This window comes from Seriola aureovittata, chromosome 18 (genome assembly GCF_021018895.1).
Source record: "Seriola aureovittata isolate HTS-2021-v1 ecotype China chromosome 18, ASM2101889v1, whole genome shotgun sequence".
Classification (NCBI taxonomy): domain Eukaryota; kingdom Metazoa; phylum Chordata; class Actinopteri; order Carangiformes; family Carangidae; genus Seriola; species Seriola aureovittata.
Window position 1 is genome coordinate 2,600,220 of NC_079381.1, and position 16,233 is coordinate 2,616,452.

Genomic DNA, 16,233 nt, shown 5'->3' on the forward strand with positions numbered 1-16,233 from the left:
TAAAGAGGGTCACTTAGACTTATTGTTGGTTTGTGTGTAAGTGATAACAGCACATGTTGTAATTCCACTTTTATTGTAGATACTGTAGAAGCAACATGTTGTGTTACATCTGCACATGTTGGTGTACATTGAACAGTGTGTCTTCAGATCTGCTGGTGATACAGAGACGGTGCAGTGCTTCGGAGAACATGCAGTATATGTACATGTCAGTGCACAGACGGAGGTTTTAGTGACGGGATCATTAGTGCTGAAGGTGACATCATCAGGAGGAGCTGGTCACAGGCTTCTTCAGAGCAGCGTCCCTCATGGTGTGGTACTCCTGCTCATTCTGCTTGAACATCTTCAGCTCCACCTCAGTCTGCGTGCGCATGGACTGAATGTATAAAGACGCAACATTACTGACAGTATCGCACTTACACAGTGAAATGATGCAGAAATATTGAGATTTTATTGGCAAACATTAAACTAAATGAGTGTGTAACGCACCTCCAGGTCTCTCGTCATGGCGTGGTTGGGTCCATGGGTGACCATGAGGATGGCGTAGGCCTTGCAGATGAGGCTGTGGCCGGCCTCTATCTGCCCAGCGTGCCAGTGGGTGACGCCTGCCCGCATGATGGCCATGCCCAGCTGGGCATTGTTGGGGTGGTACAACTTCCTGTTCAAGAGAGGAGGATCAGTTCCCCTCTGAAGCTGTGATCATGAACTCAACAGCAATAGATTAACTTGTTGGTCCCAGAATTAAAACAGTGTAAAACTGGAACTTTATACATGAACATTATTCATAGGGATATTTAGAGTCCAGGAGGTTGAAAGGCTCTGAGCCTCTGTCTTCTGATTGGCTGACTGTTTTCTGAGTGATCCAATAAAAATAAAGCAGATTTCAGGTAAACACTCAGAGAAACCAAATCCTGCAAGGTTAGATGGTCAGTCCGGGTGGGCGGGGCTTGATAACTGCTTTGTTGTGACATCACAAAGTCCCAGAAGTCCTGACGGCTGGTTTTAAGGCTCAGTTTCTGAATACAGGCTGTGTGCATTTCTCTGTGGACTGAGGCTTTGATACTTTCACAGTATTAATATAGAAGCTAGACCTGATCTACAATCACACTACACATGGACTGAGACCTTTAGACTAGATGGGACTCTTAAATGGAAATTTATGGTGACACAGTGTCTTTTGTTTTTGGAAATGTATGATGGGAGTTTATGTGCAAAGAATTATAGAATAAGAAGTTATTGTACAACTTTAAGATGAAATGTGTTTGTTCACATTCTTAGCGATGGGGAGGTGCCATGCAGATTCATGACGATATGGCTGTTACGTAAATTTGTACCAATATAGGGATTTCCTGTGAGTTGCTATGGTAATTTAATAGTTTCTATAGAGATATAAGGGCCATGGGGAGTTTTCTATCATCTTAACAATAACTCTATACCGATCTTATCTCTGTCCTTGTGTCTTCAGCAGTGGTGATCCTAGACTGTAAGGGGCCCCAGGCAAAGAAGCCCATCCAAATGCCTCACATGGAGGGAATCGGCAGACACTAGCTACAGCACACATCAGGGGCCCTTAGTGGGGGTTGGGGCAGCAGCAGTGAACCGTATAGTCTTTATGGCAGGTTTAAGCGAGTTTATAGTTGGAGCCCCCAAACATTTGCCTGGTTTGCCTCTCCTGACGGTGCCCCTCTGGTCTTCAGTTTCCACTTTCATGGTGTGTGTAGTTACGCATCCCTCCATGACAACGTGCTCTGTCACCACTCACGTGTATCCCTCCACCATCTTGCGGGCGTAGCCTGCAGCCTCACTGAAGGACCGCATGTATGACAGAACCTCACTGGCCACGCTGAGGACACGCAGCCTGTACAGGTGAGTGTCAGCCAGGACGTTCTCCTGCTTCCCCAGACACTCATGACACAGCTTCACCACCTGACAGAGGACAGACGGAGGAAGGACAGAGGAAGGACAGAGGACAGGGAGAGGACAGACAGAGGATGGACAGAGGACAGGGAGAGGACGGACAGAGGACAGGGAGAGGACAGAGAGAGGAAGGACAGAGGACAGACAGAGGAAGGACAGAGGACAGGGAGAGGACAGACATAGGACAGAGGACAGAGAGAGGATGGACAGAGGACAGAGAGAGGATGGACAGAGGACGGACAGAGGACAGGCAGAGTTTTGGTTGACAGATGAAACAAATGCTGTTGGGTGAAAAACAAAGAGAGAGGAGATGGGGGGAGCTGACGGCAGAGTGGTTTACCTCATGGAAATCTCCCTGAATACGAGACTTGTCGATCTTCTCCAGACACTCTTTACTGAAGTCGGTCACCTCTTTCACTTTATCAGCTGAGGGCTGAGAGAAAGACACAGCAACAAGAAAAACCATCTGTATGAGTGTGGCTGTTTATGTGAGTGTCCCTCTGTTGGAGTGAGACCTCCCCCGTGTCCCCTCACTCACTTTGCTCTCTGCGGCCGCCATCATCAGGTCGTCCTTGATGTGCTGGCTGCAGTGACTACAGGTGCAGTCAAAGTGGAAATGCTCCTTGAGCTTCCTCTGGCGGTCGGCAGACAGGTCGAGGAAGTCCACGTAGCTGACTGTCAGCTCCTCGCCCTCAGGGATCTTCTCCAGAGCCCGCACCTCGATCCTGGGGAGAGGAGGACGGCATGGGGTCTGGTTCTGTGGATCTCATCATACATGTTTTATGACTCCCCTCTGCACTGCTCACTGTCGCTTTTACCAAACAGGACGCCATAGTGCATTTGATGGGGACTATTTTCAGTGGCGGATTAACTAGACTGGTAAGTAAACAGCTATTACTGCTAACATTAGCTATGTAGCAAAGTGCATCTTATCAGATATAATATTATTAATAGCTAATAAATCATGTATTATTACCGTATGGTTTTACTATGAAGAAAACATTTCATCTATCTATTGCACCTATTCTGTAACAGATCAAACGGACTGAACACACAGTGCTGTGTGAGTCTGTGTCAGGTAGGTGTCGTCAAAGCCACATCATGTGACAGGCGGAGAGGTGAACAGGTGTGATACGTACCTCCTCTGAGAGTGGAGAGCAGAGCTCAAAGCTGATTGGCTGCAACAGAAAGTGACAGTCAGTGACTGTGAATGGATGATAGTGGGCTTTGGTCAATGTGGTCCCTATGATCTGTCTAAATCAGGGTTTACTGTTGCTCTTTATGTTGTGCTCACACAATACATATCACATATCACATCATATATTGTATATAATGTACAATATATAGAGTCTATACTCTATAGACTCTATATATTGCATATACTCCCCTGGAAACACTCTTTGTCTTGTGAATATTTGTTGATGTTTTCTTAATTGTCATGGAAACACCAACCATGAGTAAAGAGTGAAGGTGGTGTCAGGACAGCTGTGTTGTGATTGGACAGCAGCTGTTAACGAGCTGTATCACACAGCAGCTGCAGAGTCAAACTGAGCAGGTGACAACAGAACTTACTCATATTACTTATCATCACCATGCGATGGGCCGCACCAGGCGATCAAACTGTGAAGCTGATGTGGTGTTGTCACTGGTTGTAAACTTTAATTTTATCCTCTATGTTTAACTTCAGTTGACAAACCCCTCAGACACATACTTGCCGTGGTTGAGGACGACGGTGCAGTTGGGCCAGCAGTCGTGGTTGACCAGACACAGGTTGGGGAAGAGACCCACACCAACAGCCTGCAGGCCTTTCTGGTCACTCAGAGTGAAGCCATTACACTTGATCTACAGACACACAGAGGGAGGGGGTGGGGTGGGGGGTGGGGGGTTGGTTGCAGTCTGGTGACATAATTCATGAAGTACACAGGAATAATGACACACGATGAAACATGCAGACTCACGATGCCAAAGATGTGTGAGATGTAGTCGGCAGAGTGCTGCTTCCTCCCGTGGGACCAGTACTGCTGGAAGTTGTGCACGTCAGTCTGGAGCTTCTTGAGGTCTCCTTCAGGCAGGTCGGCGACGTGGTCCTCCAGCTGGTCCACTGAGATCAGCTGACTGTCTGACGCGATGCCTGTGTCCTTGTGAATACGCCACAGCACACGAGCTGCCAGACTGCACAGGGGGAAGATAGATTTTGTTGATTCGTCCATTCATTTTGCTCATTCGTTTGTCCTCAACTCCATGTGACTCGTAGTGATGACATAATGTGCAGGATGTTAGAACCAGATCTATAAAACCAACACAGCTGTATCTATATCAACCCTAAAGGAGCTCAGACCAGGTCTTCCTCAGGCGTACAGAAATATTACATATGACGTCATGTCAAGAGTGATGTTGCCATATGTGTCACCTATAAGGAGATATATTATTATCACATGTATAAATCTTCTGGATATAAGAAGATATAAGTTTATAACATACATATATATAATATATATCTATATAATGAATTTTTATATGATATAACATGTTTGTCAATGATAAATCTTTAATTTATATATGTACGTTTATTAAAACAACATACCTATATAAATTTTATTTGTTTATATGTTTTATGTTATTATTTTTCATTAATTGTAAACATGCCTCTTCTCATTCTGGGAAAGAGGTCTCAGACTTCTGGACCCTTCTGTTTATAATGTCAACATACAGTATATTAACAGGCTTTAGGATGGATATATATTTATGTCACATATTTCTACAATATAAGCATAAATACATGAATGTGTCTATTAATATAGTCCAGACATGATTTTTATATATGTTTTTATTTTATATGTACATATATTAAATTTGCATGTGGGGCCCCCAGGATGATATTCAGAGGGAGGTTTTTCCACAGCAGGGCATTAATGTGACGGGACTACACGTCAGTGACCCTTCTAGTTCTCATTACATTCTTCAATCAGTTTTCTTAAATGAATGTATTTTTACTTTAAGGAGTCATGTGTGGTCTCACACCAGTCTGACCAGTAGTTGAGATATCCTGACACCAGTCTGTGGAGGGCAACCTGCCAATGGTTCTAACACAGACGTTACAGCACTGAGCATGACATGTCATAAACACAGTCACAGTGTCAGAGGTGACACACTAAAACAGGACCTTCACTTCCTCTGATTTTATCCCTGGTAGTAAATAGATTCACGGACACTTTCTTACCGGACGTGCTCGTTGGGGGCCTTCCCGATCTTCTTGATGGCTCCACACTCCTTCTTATGTTCGTCCCAGCATGCAGTCTGGCAGGTGCGGTCGCAGTAGTGGGCAAACTTACACTGGGCACAGCGGTGCAGCTTGGCCTGATGCCGGAAACAGCTGTGGCACACCTGGGTGGCAAAACTGAGGAGCAAACAGACAAAACAGAGGTATCACAGCTGCACTGAAACATCTGGTGGAGGATTTTAAAATCCTGTGAGTTGGTTTCAGTGTCACAGAGTATTAGCCAACCAGAACACAGTCTTCCTTTTCCATGAAACATCACTACCCTGCAGTATATTTACCATTGACAGAAGCTGCTTGTGTTTTGGTGACTGTGGACAATAAGAAGGAAGCCATTTTGAAAATGTTCCTAATTTGACATATTTCCTGTAGAGTTCAGGTGCAGATGTTTTGGTCCTGCTGTCGTCCATGAGGTCATTTAATGATTCTCTGTTTCCTGCAGTGAAAGGCTGAAGTGACAGCGTTAGATTATTATTAGAGTTTGATGCAGTTATGTGTTTGTCTCTGACTTCTCAGAGCTCTTTGTCCATGAAATGAATAAACCTAACTCCTATTCTGGAGTCCACATGATCAAAGGTCTGAACGTTTGTTTGAGTTTGATGACTTTATCTAAGAGGCCTGGAAGAAAAGCACTGATTCGCTCTTACTCTGGTCTGTGTTGCAATTGTCCCCAGGGCTGGGGTCAGTTGCAACATCTGAATTCTTCCATTCAAATAAGTGTGAATGATCCGTCACATGTAATCATCTTTAAATGGTATGTGTAAATATCATTCAGATGTAAGTTCATTATATAAAAGTTTGGTTGGTTCAGAACAGACTGAGAGAAATACAGCAAGCGTTGCAACTGTCCCCAGTCTACTCTAATATTGTTAAATATACAGTTTCATTATTCAGAATACTTCATTTAATGCATAACATCATGTCTCACGTGGCTGGTATTTATGTATATTTATGTTTGGAAATCTTGTTTCCTCACTTCACCTCGTCATTTTATTTTAGTAAATGGTGAAAGTGGCTCAGCTTACAGATACAAGCTTCTTCCTGTAGAGGCCAAGATGGCGATTGCACAAAGCACAGTTTATTTCTTACAGGAAATACTCACAATAGACTGATGAGAAATTTCATTCTAGCCAGTGTGGAGAGAAAAATCTATTTTCCATGTTGCAGTAATTTTCTTTGATACCAGCTTTAATGGAGGTGTTCTACAGTCACTCAGATGAATGAAGACTCTCTGAAAAACTCATGTCTGCCTCAGTAATTATTAATGGAGATGAACTTAATCTCTGATAGGTGTCTATCCAGAAATACTTCTCTCAATCCATTGTTGACCTGTGTGACGACCTCCTCTTCACCTGTAGACATCTTCAACCACACAACTCAAACACGTTCACAACAGACCAGTCTCTGAAAACCTTAGGTCAGATTCAACATAATTATATGACCCATCCCCCACCAAGTTTGGTTCATATCAGTTCAGTACTGTTTGTGTGTTGATAAAGCAACATCAATCAGCTCAAAGCCACATATTTTCTTTTTGTTTGACCTTAAATTTTCTTCAACTCTTTTAAAAACATTGAGCACTTTGTTAGGAACACCATAGTGACTGACTAATTGGGTAGAGTGGGTGTATGGGCAGGAATGTGGTCCTGCGGCTCCACCCTCCGATCACTGCAGTGCAGACTCTGGCTCAAAGATGGCAGCGCTCATATCAGAGATATTTTGGCTTCATTTTTGTACAGTGGGAGGAAGTGGAGGCATTTTGATACTGTTATCACTTTTTTTTATCATCTTTACAATATTCTTAATATGTGGTCACTCATCACATCACTGTTTTACTGCTGATTCCTGTAAAGATCCAAATATAGAAAGCTGCTGTGTCACTGAGGTTTTGTGACTTCATTACACATGAGTTAACTACATATTCACATGTGTTCTACATAAATATTATACATTTGATGTAATAATTTATTAATCCTCTAATATAATAAAACTAAAAAATATTAGCTCAGCTCTCTCAGTATGTTTCCAAAACCTTTCTGTGCACATTTTCTTCAGCTGCTTGGATGCTGAAAACAAACAGCAGCCTGCAGTGTGTGTGTGTGTGTGTGTGTGTGTGTGTGTGTGTGTGTGTGTGTGTGTGTGTGTGTGTGTGTGTGTGTGTGTGTGCATGTGTGTGTGTGTCTCTGTGCAGACAACAGCATGTGTTTGTGTGTGTAAACAGTTTACTCAACAGAGTCAGCTCAGAACAGACCTGTATGTTTGTTATGATTGTTGGAACACAACGAAGCCTTGTGCTTAAAAAAGACACACACACACACACACACACACACACACACACACACACACACACACACACACACACACACACACACACACACACACACTCTAGGACACTCATGAACATAAGGTAAGGTGGCCCATACCTTAACCTTAACCATCACAACTAAATGCCTAACCTCAAGTCTTAACAGCCTGAGGTTGTGACGCCAAAATGTCCTCACAATGCAGAAATGTTCACACTATGATGACTTCAAACTAAAATTGTCCACACAAACATAGAAAGACATGTAGAGACAGACACACACAACGTGTTTGTGTTTTTTATGTTGTTTCTCCTCTGCTGTACGTCGATGAAGACCTGCTGAAGCAACTTTCCTTGTCTTTCAACAATGACAATGAAGATCTACTCATGTTCATTCATATTCAACTTTGTTCACTATCCCACTAACCTAACCTAACTTAACCTAACTTAACCTAACCGACCTAACCTAACCCTAACCTAACCTAACCTAACCTAACTTAACCTAACCTAACCTAACCTAACCCTAACCTAACTGTAACCTGAACAAAACCTTAACCCTCAAACCACACTCTGCTGCGGGGAACTCAATATTTGTGCCCACAGTGACATTAGACCCCACAGGTTTGTGTGTCCCCAGTGGGATATGAAAACCAGCCAACCCCCTACACACACACACACACACACACACACACACACACACACACACACACACACAGATACACACACACACACACACACACACACACACACACACACACACACACACACACACACACACAGATACACACACACACACACACAGATACACACACACACACACACACACACACACACACACACACGCACACACACACACACTCACTCTCTCTCTTGGAGTGCTCCTGCCTTACACTAGGCTGATGGTCTCAGATGGCTCTTACACCATGTTACCAGATCTGTTCTAGCATTCCAGCACATAGACAAACCAGGATACACTCAGTTTCAATACACACACAACTATTAACCGAAAAGGAGAGTATTGTGGACACTGCAATATGTTCACTACTACAACTTTGAATAACAAATGTAAGCCTATTGAAGACATAAAAACCATCAGACAGAAGTCTGTTCGAGACATTAGAATAACATAAATAGGATAAGGCACATGTAAGTAAACACACACACACACACACACACACACACACACACACACACACAGGCTTACATAACAATATTACCATCTGGCCCCATACAAACACTGAGTAGGAGCATTGAACAAATCATTGGATGGGCCATGACTTCCCCGATTAGTAGTTCATGATTTTGGGAAATACGCCTGTTTGCTTTTTTGGAGAAAGTTAGTAGAGAAGGTCAGAGCCACTCTCCTCTCATAGGGCCAGAAGTCAATAAGCTTAGCTTAGCATAAAGAAATGAAGCAGGGGAACAGCTTTTTGCTCCAGCACAAAAACTCATTTTTAGACTTTTGAGATGTATTCTCTTAATCAGTGCGATTCATCTGTATGTGTATTTGTGAACTTAGGACAGAGCCAGGCTGGTAGCTTCCCCCTGTCTCCAATCTTTATGCTGAGCTATTAGATGGCTGTCTCCAGGTCCATGGTTAAAGGAGCCACTTGTATGTTATGCTATATAAGCATTGTTAGCATTAACAGCTGTTTACTTGTTGACTTGCAGTCTTGCAAACAGCTTCAGCCATCTTTACATTTACAAGATAAGAGGTTATAATACATGAAGAGACAGCCTGACCGGGCTCGGGCTAGCTGTTTAGCATCCTAGCATCCGTTAGCTATGTAGCATGAGCTAAACTTACATATAGCTCCTTTAATGTACAGACATGAGAGTTGTTATTGTTGTTATCTTGGAAGCAGTTATAGACTCAGACCTGGATTTATATTCAAACTTTAATGTAGACTCTTAAAAACCTCAGACAAAACTGATTTAAAAATACTACTGTTGGTTTATAAAACACTGATTCTGCTGCTACATTGTGAATCCCCCAGACTTATCAGCTCATCTGGCACAGGTCTGCATTCTGTCCTTAGAAACTAAACATGGAGAAGCAGCGTTCAGATTCACCACACACTGCATCTGCCACAAAACTTGGCTTTTTATATTTTATTTCAAACATTTTTTTTGAAAGGTAAATAAATAGACTTTTGGTGAAGCCTCCTCGCTCTTGAAAACTGAATCCAAATGTTTGTCATGCTCAAGTTCACATGACATCCTGACAGCGCTGTCAGTGCTGGCGTCATGAAAATCTGGGGATCTAGAAATGAGGTCAGAGCCCAGAGAAGAAGAAGTCTGACCTACTGTCCACAGCACACCTGTAGTGTGTCAGTCCTCCAATCTTTCCATCTTAACTAATAACTACAACAACCGGGAGACTCGTACCTGTCGAAGACCACGGCGGAGAAACTGGGCTCGGCGAAGACCACCTCCCCAGCTCTGAGCTCTCTGGACGCCCTCAGGCCTCGACCTTTCTTCCCTGCATCAAAGAGTGCAGCGGTCTCCATGTTCCCCACAGTCATTGTACTGGCCAAACAAAACACAGAGGAAGGAGAAAGCAGCTGAGGGTGGGACGGACTGAGGGCTAATGCTGCAGGGAGAGTCGTCAGGAAATTCTCACCAACATTCAGGAGCACTTGCCCCCTCTCTCCTTAGCCAAAAATAAATTCACCCCCTCTAGGGGTTATACCGCCTCCCCAGAGTGGGACGAGGGGAAAGCAGGGGGGAGATGAGAGGGGCTGGGGGAGAGCAGGGGGAGGCAGCAGAGGTAGAGGTGGTCTGTGGGTGTCGTCACCTTGTTTGGGTTGGTTCTTCCTGCGATATTTTGGTCCATCACAGCTGTGACTGTCCGTCAGAGCCACATGACAGGAAACAGAGCTGCTCAGACACATTCAGCATCTCTGCTCTGCTTTTTTTTATTTCCACAGTGGCTGTGGTTTCATCCCGCCAGGAGAACCTTAAAGCAGCATCGCTTTGCTTTTTTGCCACAAGGTGCGAGAGAAAGTAAATACAACGCTGACATATTATCATTTAAAGGTCCCATATAGAGTAAAGGCAGATGTCCATGTGTTGTTTGATTATAGATCAGGTCTAGTATAACCTTCATGAAGGAGGATTTACTGCAGGACTGTTGTATTAGACTTCATCAGTTTTAGCTACATGTTCCTAATAAACTGACAACTGAGTGTATGTTAGTAATTATCAGTTGTATGCTCTGATAGGAGCTGGTCTCACCTGTAAACGATGTATATGCACTGAAATACTAATATACACCTACATATACACCTGGTAGTCTGAAGATGTTTTTCAATTTAATAGTTTTATCGTATATTATTATTATCACCATATAACTTGTTCTACCCCTTTCTAATTTCAAAACTGTAATGCAGTAATAAGTTTACTGCAGAGAACATTTTACCTGATTCAGTTTTTTAAAATTATTTTATTTAGGATCTTTTACATTAGAAAAACACACACAGTAGAAACAATAGACATAAAACACCTAGTACAATTACACAAAACAGCATAACAGACAAGGGATTCATATCCAGAGCGCCGGACAGCAAAGGTGAGATATGAGACTGTCCCGTCCGTCAGGAGAATCAACAAACATAGCAGGGTCAAAAATGGCTTCCACGCCTTCTGAAAAACATTATGTGAATTCTGTTTGATATAATGAATCTGTTCCATCTCAGCAACAGAAAACATCTCATTCAGCCTCCTGTTTAAACATGGGGACGATAGAGACTTCCAGTTGATTCATATTAATTATGAGCTGTAGCTATGGCTGCTGTAAGAGCTGGTCTCATGGGAGGGAGCGGCCCTGTCCTGTCAGATCAAACTAATATTATATTATTATATAATGTTAGTTTGTTGTTTATTTAAAAAGCCAATTAAATATGTAAAAACAGAAATGACCTGGTCCTGGACTGAGCCAGAATAAGTGAGGCAGTGATCCTTCAGCAGGATCTGAGGACAATTTTAACAAGTAGTTTTACTTCTACTGGAGTAACAGTACTATAAAGTATACGGGCTTTTACTTGAGAACAATCTTCCAGTACTCTTTACCTCTGGCCTTATGGTAAACGGTGTAGTTTTGTTTTGTCTCTCAAGACTTAGCTATGTAGCTTTCGTTACAGCTTTTCACAGTTCTGGTTTCTACTGGACCCTTTAACAATGTGGTCCCAGTGGAAATGTCTGTGTGTGTGTCTTCTGTCATTATCTATTAGGCAAAATGTCAAAAGTAATAAATAATGGCTGTTTCCTCCTCCTGATAATAACCAGTGATTAGTGTTTCATTTAAGAACAATCCTAAACTAAGATGGGTTTTCTTATTTATGAATGAATGAATGTCATGTTGTAAATTTGGTGGACATGTCTCAAAACCACTGTGATCCTGACTGATGTCCTGGACCTGAAGTCAAGCAGCAGTTCATCTATAAATGACTTCCTCCTTCATAGAAAGTGTTTTGCTGAGGTCAATGTGGATAAAAGGTTAGACATGGTGGAAGACACCAGCACCACCAGCACCACCAGCACCACCAGCACCACCAGCACCACATGGATCTGACCTCAGAATGAATCAGCTGAAAGCAACACACGTTTGTCTACAGATGTGTCTTCACATCCTGTAGCTTCTACTACGTTTAGATCTATTTTCTCCATCACTGCAGACGCCGATGTTACTGACAGTCGGTCTGGAATGTTTTTACTGTAAATTTGATGAACTCTGGTTTGATCCTTCACCGACAGAGAGCTAAAGGTTGAAGACATACATTTAAAAATCAAGGCACATAAAGCGATGTGGTCCCGGTGCTGGACGGCTGCAGGCGCTGTTGTGTCTACACGTCGTAGATGTCGACGTGGTCTCCTGAGGTGTAGCTGTCATCCAGCAGCAGCTTCATCAGTTTGGCACAGGATTGCTCACAGGTGAGCACCTGGCCCTGAGCGAACATGTCTGTAAAAGACTTCCTGAGAGTGGGATCAACGGTTCTGGTTCTGGCCTCCGTGAGCATGTCAGTGTCCAGAGGTCCTGATTCAGCACAGAGGACAGAGAACAACGTTCAACTTTGTCCAAATCAACCCGTTACTTTTACATATGGAAACCAAAAGTGGTCAAAATGTAATCAATCAGACATCAAATAATAATAATCATATGAATAAATACAGGTTAAATGTATAATCCAATAAGGTTTTAAAACTTAGCTTGTTATTATGAAATGTTATTTCATTATTTCTGTTTGACAACAGCATTAATAATGATTTCATCATTTGTCACAAACTGTTAATCAATCCAGGTAAACAGAACAGAGCTCTGTGATTGGCTGTTGTTTCAGTTTGAAAGAGTAAACAGGAAGTTTTTATATTATATATTTTTGTTTATATTTCACAAATGAAAACCAAGAGATTAATTGGTTTTAATTTTGGTCTATGTTTAGCTTTAATCTATTAAAAAAAAAATCTAATTATCTAATTTTAGTCACATTTTATTTTCAAATTGAATATTAATTACTGAATTGTTTATTTTATTGCTTATTTCCATTTAATCCTTTTTAAAATTTTGTTTTTTAATTTGAATTATTGAATTGCTTTTTAATTTCAACTAAATTAGTTTAGTTATTAAATATTTTATGACCCCTTTATTATTGCACAGTTAAGTCAATTCATAACGGCTCTTCAGGTCTCACATACTTTCCAATTTTTTATTTTTTTGTAAATGGAGGAACTTTAAAGGGCTGAAACAAGAACAAATGCTACGTGTAAAATCTGACATTACTAGTTTGGTCTGATCCAGTATCACTACACCTGATCCAGTATCACTACCCCTTTAGTACAGAACTTACCTGGGGAGTAGTTGAGCACCCGCAGGTCCGGCTCCTCCTCTGCCAGCACCTTGAACATCATGTCTCGGGCGGCCTTGCCGGTGCAGTACAGTCCCCAGGAGCGGAAAGGCTTCAGGGCGCACAGCGAGGAGATGTTGATCACGGTGCGGCGCAGACCCGGTCGCTGTGGAAACGCCTGCAGGATGCTGGCGGTGAGGCACAGGCAGGAGCTGACGTTGAGAGACAGGTAGGAGTTCACCTCAGCCATGTTGGTGAAGCTTTTGGTGTAACGAGACACATCACCCAGGGAGGCTGGGAGGGAGGGAGGGAGGGAGGGGTCACTGGTGTGTGGTGTTTCCATCAACTACTGTTGTGTAATTGTCCTCAAGAGGCAACATTTTATAATTAAGATTTTATAATTAAGGTAGAGCTTCACTCATGTCCTGCTTTGGGCCCTGCTCAGTTAAACCATGAGGATGAATCAGGCAACTGTGCAAATAAGCAGGTGAAAAGCTTTAAAGGGTCAGTTCACCCAGATTACAGACAAACATTCCTACTTACCTCTAGTGATATCATACAAACAGTCTGACTGGGTTTTTACATGTATGAACAGCATTTAAAAAAAATCACATCTAATTAATCACAAATTCACTCCATTCAGATCAGAGTTAAATTAACACACATATAGATTCAGTTTATATTCAGACCATTCAGAAAGTATTCAGACCCTTCACTTTGTTCACATTTTGTTCTGTTGCAGTTTCTATGATAACATCGTTTAAATTAATTTCCCCCCTCATTAATCTACGTTCAACATTTCATAATGACAAAGTGAAAACCGAAGTTAAGACAGTTTTTAAAATGTATTAAAAAGTCAAAACTGAAAGACTACTGTGACATAAGTATTCAGACACTTTACTCAGTTCTTAGTTGAAGCAGCTTTGTCAGTGATCCCAGCCTCTGGTCTTCTTGGGTCTGACGTGACATCATAAGCGTTGTGTATCTGGACTTGTGGATTCTCTGCAGGTCCTCTCAGGCTCCGTCAGGCTGGATGGGGACCGTCGGTGCTCAGACACGTTCAGGTCTCTCCAGGTTCAAGTCAGAGCTCATTCACAGAGTCACTGTCACATGTCTTGGCTGTGAGCTGAGGGTCATTGTTCTGAAGTCCTCAGCTCTGGACCGAGTCTTCATTAAGGTTCTCTCTGAGCTTTCAGCTTTCCCTCAGCTCTGAGCAGTCTCCCTGTCCTCCTATCATTCTAACAGAACGCTGCGCTCTCTAACGCAGGTCTACTTGTGGTTCCTAGAGAACCTTCAGCTATCAGGCTTTCTGCTCTCACCCCACCCTGATCCTGGCTCTGATGGAGGTTAGTTCCTGTTAAAGAGTGTTTTCCTCCCCACTGTCACCAGGTGCTGCTCACGGTGGAACTGTTGCTTTCTCTCTATAATAGAGAAAGGTCTCGACCGTACCCTGTAAAGTGCCTTGAGATAATGTATATTATGATTTGGCGCTATACAGATAAAACTGAATTGAATTGAATATTACAAGTACGAACACAAAATGTTTCCCTTGCCCTCAGGGCTTCCTGTTGTCAGAACCGGTTTCACTGTTCACTGTCATTATGGGATGTTGAGTGTTGACTGATAAGGGGAAATTTAATGTAAATGTTTTTAACAACAACACATGAAGGGGTCTGAAGACACTTTTTACACACACACACACACACACACACACACACACACACACACACACACAGAGTTAACGTGGTAGAGTAATAAGCACAAACACCTGTAGATGTATAAAGTGTCATGGCACAGAAATACTCCAGTAGAGTACAGTACTTCATATCTGCTGTAGATGAGTAAATAGGATTTTTTAATTTCAGCCAGATGTAGCATTAAATCGACTGAATCACTGGATGAGCTGCTGTTCTCACTGACCCCGGTGCAGTCATGAGCTCAAGGTTTCTTCTTACCAGCGTTGTTGACCAGTATGATGTGATCTATGTCCTGACAGAAACGCTCTTTAGAGGCTCTGACGACGCTCTCCACTCCCTCAGCCTGACCCAGGTCTGCCGCCACACACTCAGCCACCAGCCCCGCTCTACCCTCCTCAGACTCGGCCAGCTCCGCCTGCAGAGAGCGCAGGTCGTCTCCGGTGCGGGCCACTAGGACGAGCACTGACCGCGGCTTCATCCGCCGGGACATCTCCCTCGCTGCAGTCCGGCCGAAGCCTCTGGAGGCCCCGGTGATGATGCACAGCGCCCGGCCCAGGTCTCTACTGTCGGTGGACGACATGTTCCTGAGAGGCAGAGGAAGCTTATGGACAGTGTCTGAAAGCTCCGGAGCAATGCGATTTTCACCCGATAAGAACGATTCTTCTTCTGAGGTTCCAGCAGCGCTGTAAATCCACTTGTTGCCCTGTCGCCATCTCCCGGTTTCACACCAGTTCACACGCATTAACACACACGGCATCACCAGAGGAGAGTGAAGAGAGACTGTGTGGTAATGATGACTGAGTTTATATCATCTCATCACGGGAGGCAAAGTCACAAGTACGAGATAAGTTATGAAAAACTGGACTAGCAGAATACACTTCCATCGTAATTACAATGTAATCAAATTACAATCAATATAAATTAACATCAATATATATACTATATAATATTATTTTAATTTTTTTATTCAACACCAGTCCTGTGATTAGAAACCATGATGCTTTATTATTTTTTTGTGGAATGTCAGATTTGTGATTATATATTGTAAGGGAGGGATCAAAAATTGCATTTTTAATGGGTTTCATTTTTGTCTTTAAGGTCCTGAGTGTAATTATTTTGTGTACATAGTTTATTATAGACATAGTTCAGAAGCTGAGGTTGAAATTCCAAAATTCCCCCCAAAAATACACACACTTGGCA

The 16,233-nt window shown here is 42.7% G+C and overlaps 2 protein-coding genes across 2 annotated transcripts; both read right to left on the bottom strand.

The window, feature by feature from the left end:
• Positions 1 to 56: 56 nt before the first annotated feature.
• Positions 57 to 10,133, bottom strand: smyd1a (SET and MYND domain containing 1a). Its single transcript, XM_056403690.1, has 10 exons — positions 9,882 to 10,133; positions 5,135 to 5,311; positions 3,873 to 4,086; positions 3,626 to 3,756; positions 3,054 to 3,092; positions 2,453 to 2,639; positions 2,255 to 2,347; positions 1,760 to 1,923; positions 487 to 655; positions 57 to 373 (listed from the first exon to the last, which is right to left on the bottom strand). The coding sequence occupies exons 1-10, from the start codon at positions 10,016 to 10,018 to the stop codon at positions 263 to 265; spliced, it is 1,422 nt and encodes a 473-aa protein (XP_056259665.1). The 5' UTR covers positions 10,019 to 10,133; the 3' UTR covers positions 57 to 262.
• Positions 10,134 to 10,918: 785 nt separating this feature from the next.
• spra (sepiapterin reductase a) lies at positions 10,919 to 16,216 on the bottom strand. Its single transcript, XM_056404009.1, has 3 exons — positions 15,292 to 16,216; positions 13,340 to 13,630; positions 10,919 to 12,528 (listed from the first exon to the last, which is right to left on the bottom strand). Exons 1-3 carry the CDS (start codon positions 15,788 to 15,790, stop codon positions 12,338 to 12,340), a joined length of 981 nt encoding a protein of 326 aa, XP_056259984.1. The 5' UTR covers positions 15,791 to 16,216; the 3' UTR covers positions 10,919 to 12,337.
• Positions 16,217 to 16,233: the final 17 nt, after the last annotated feature.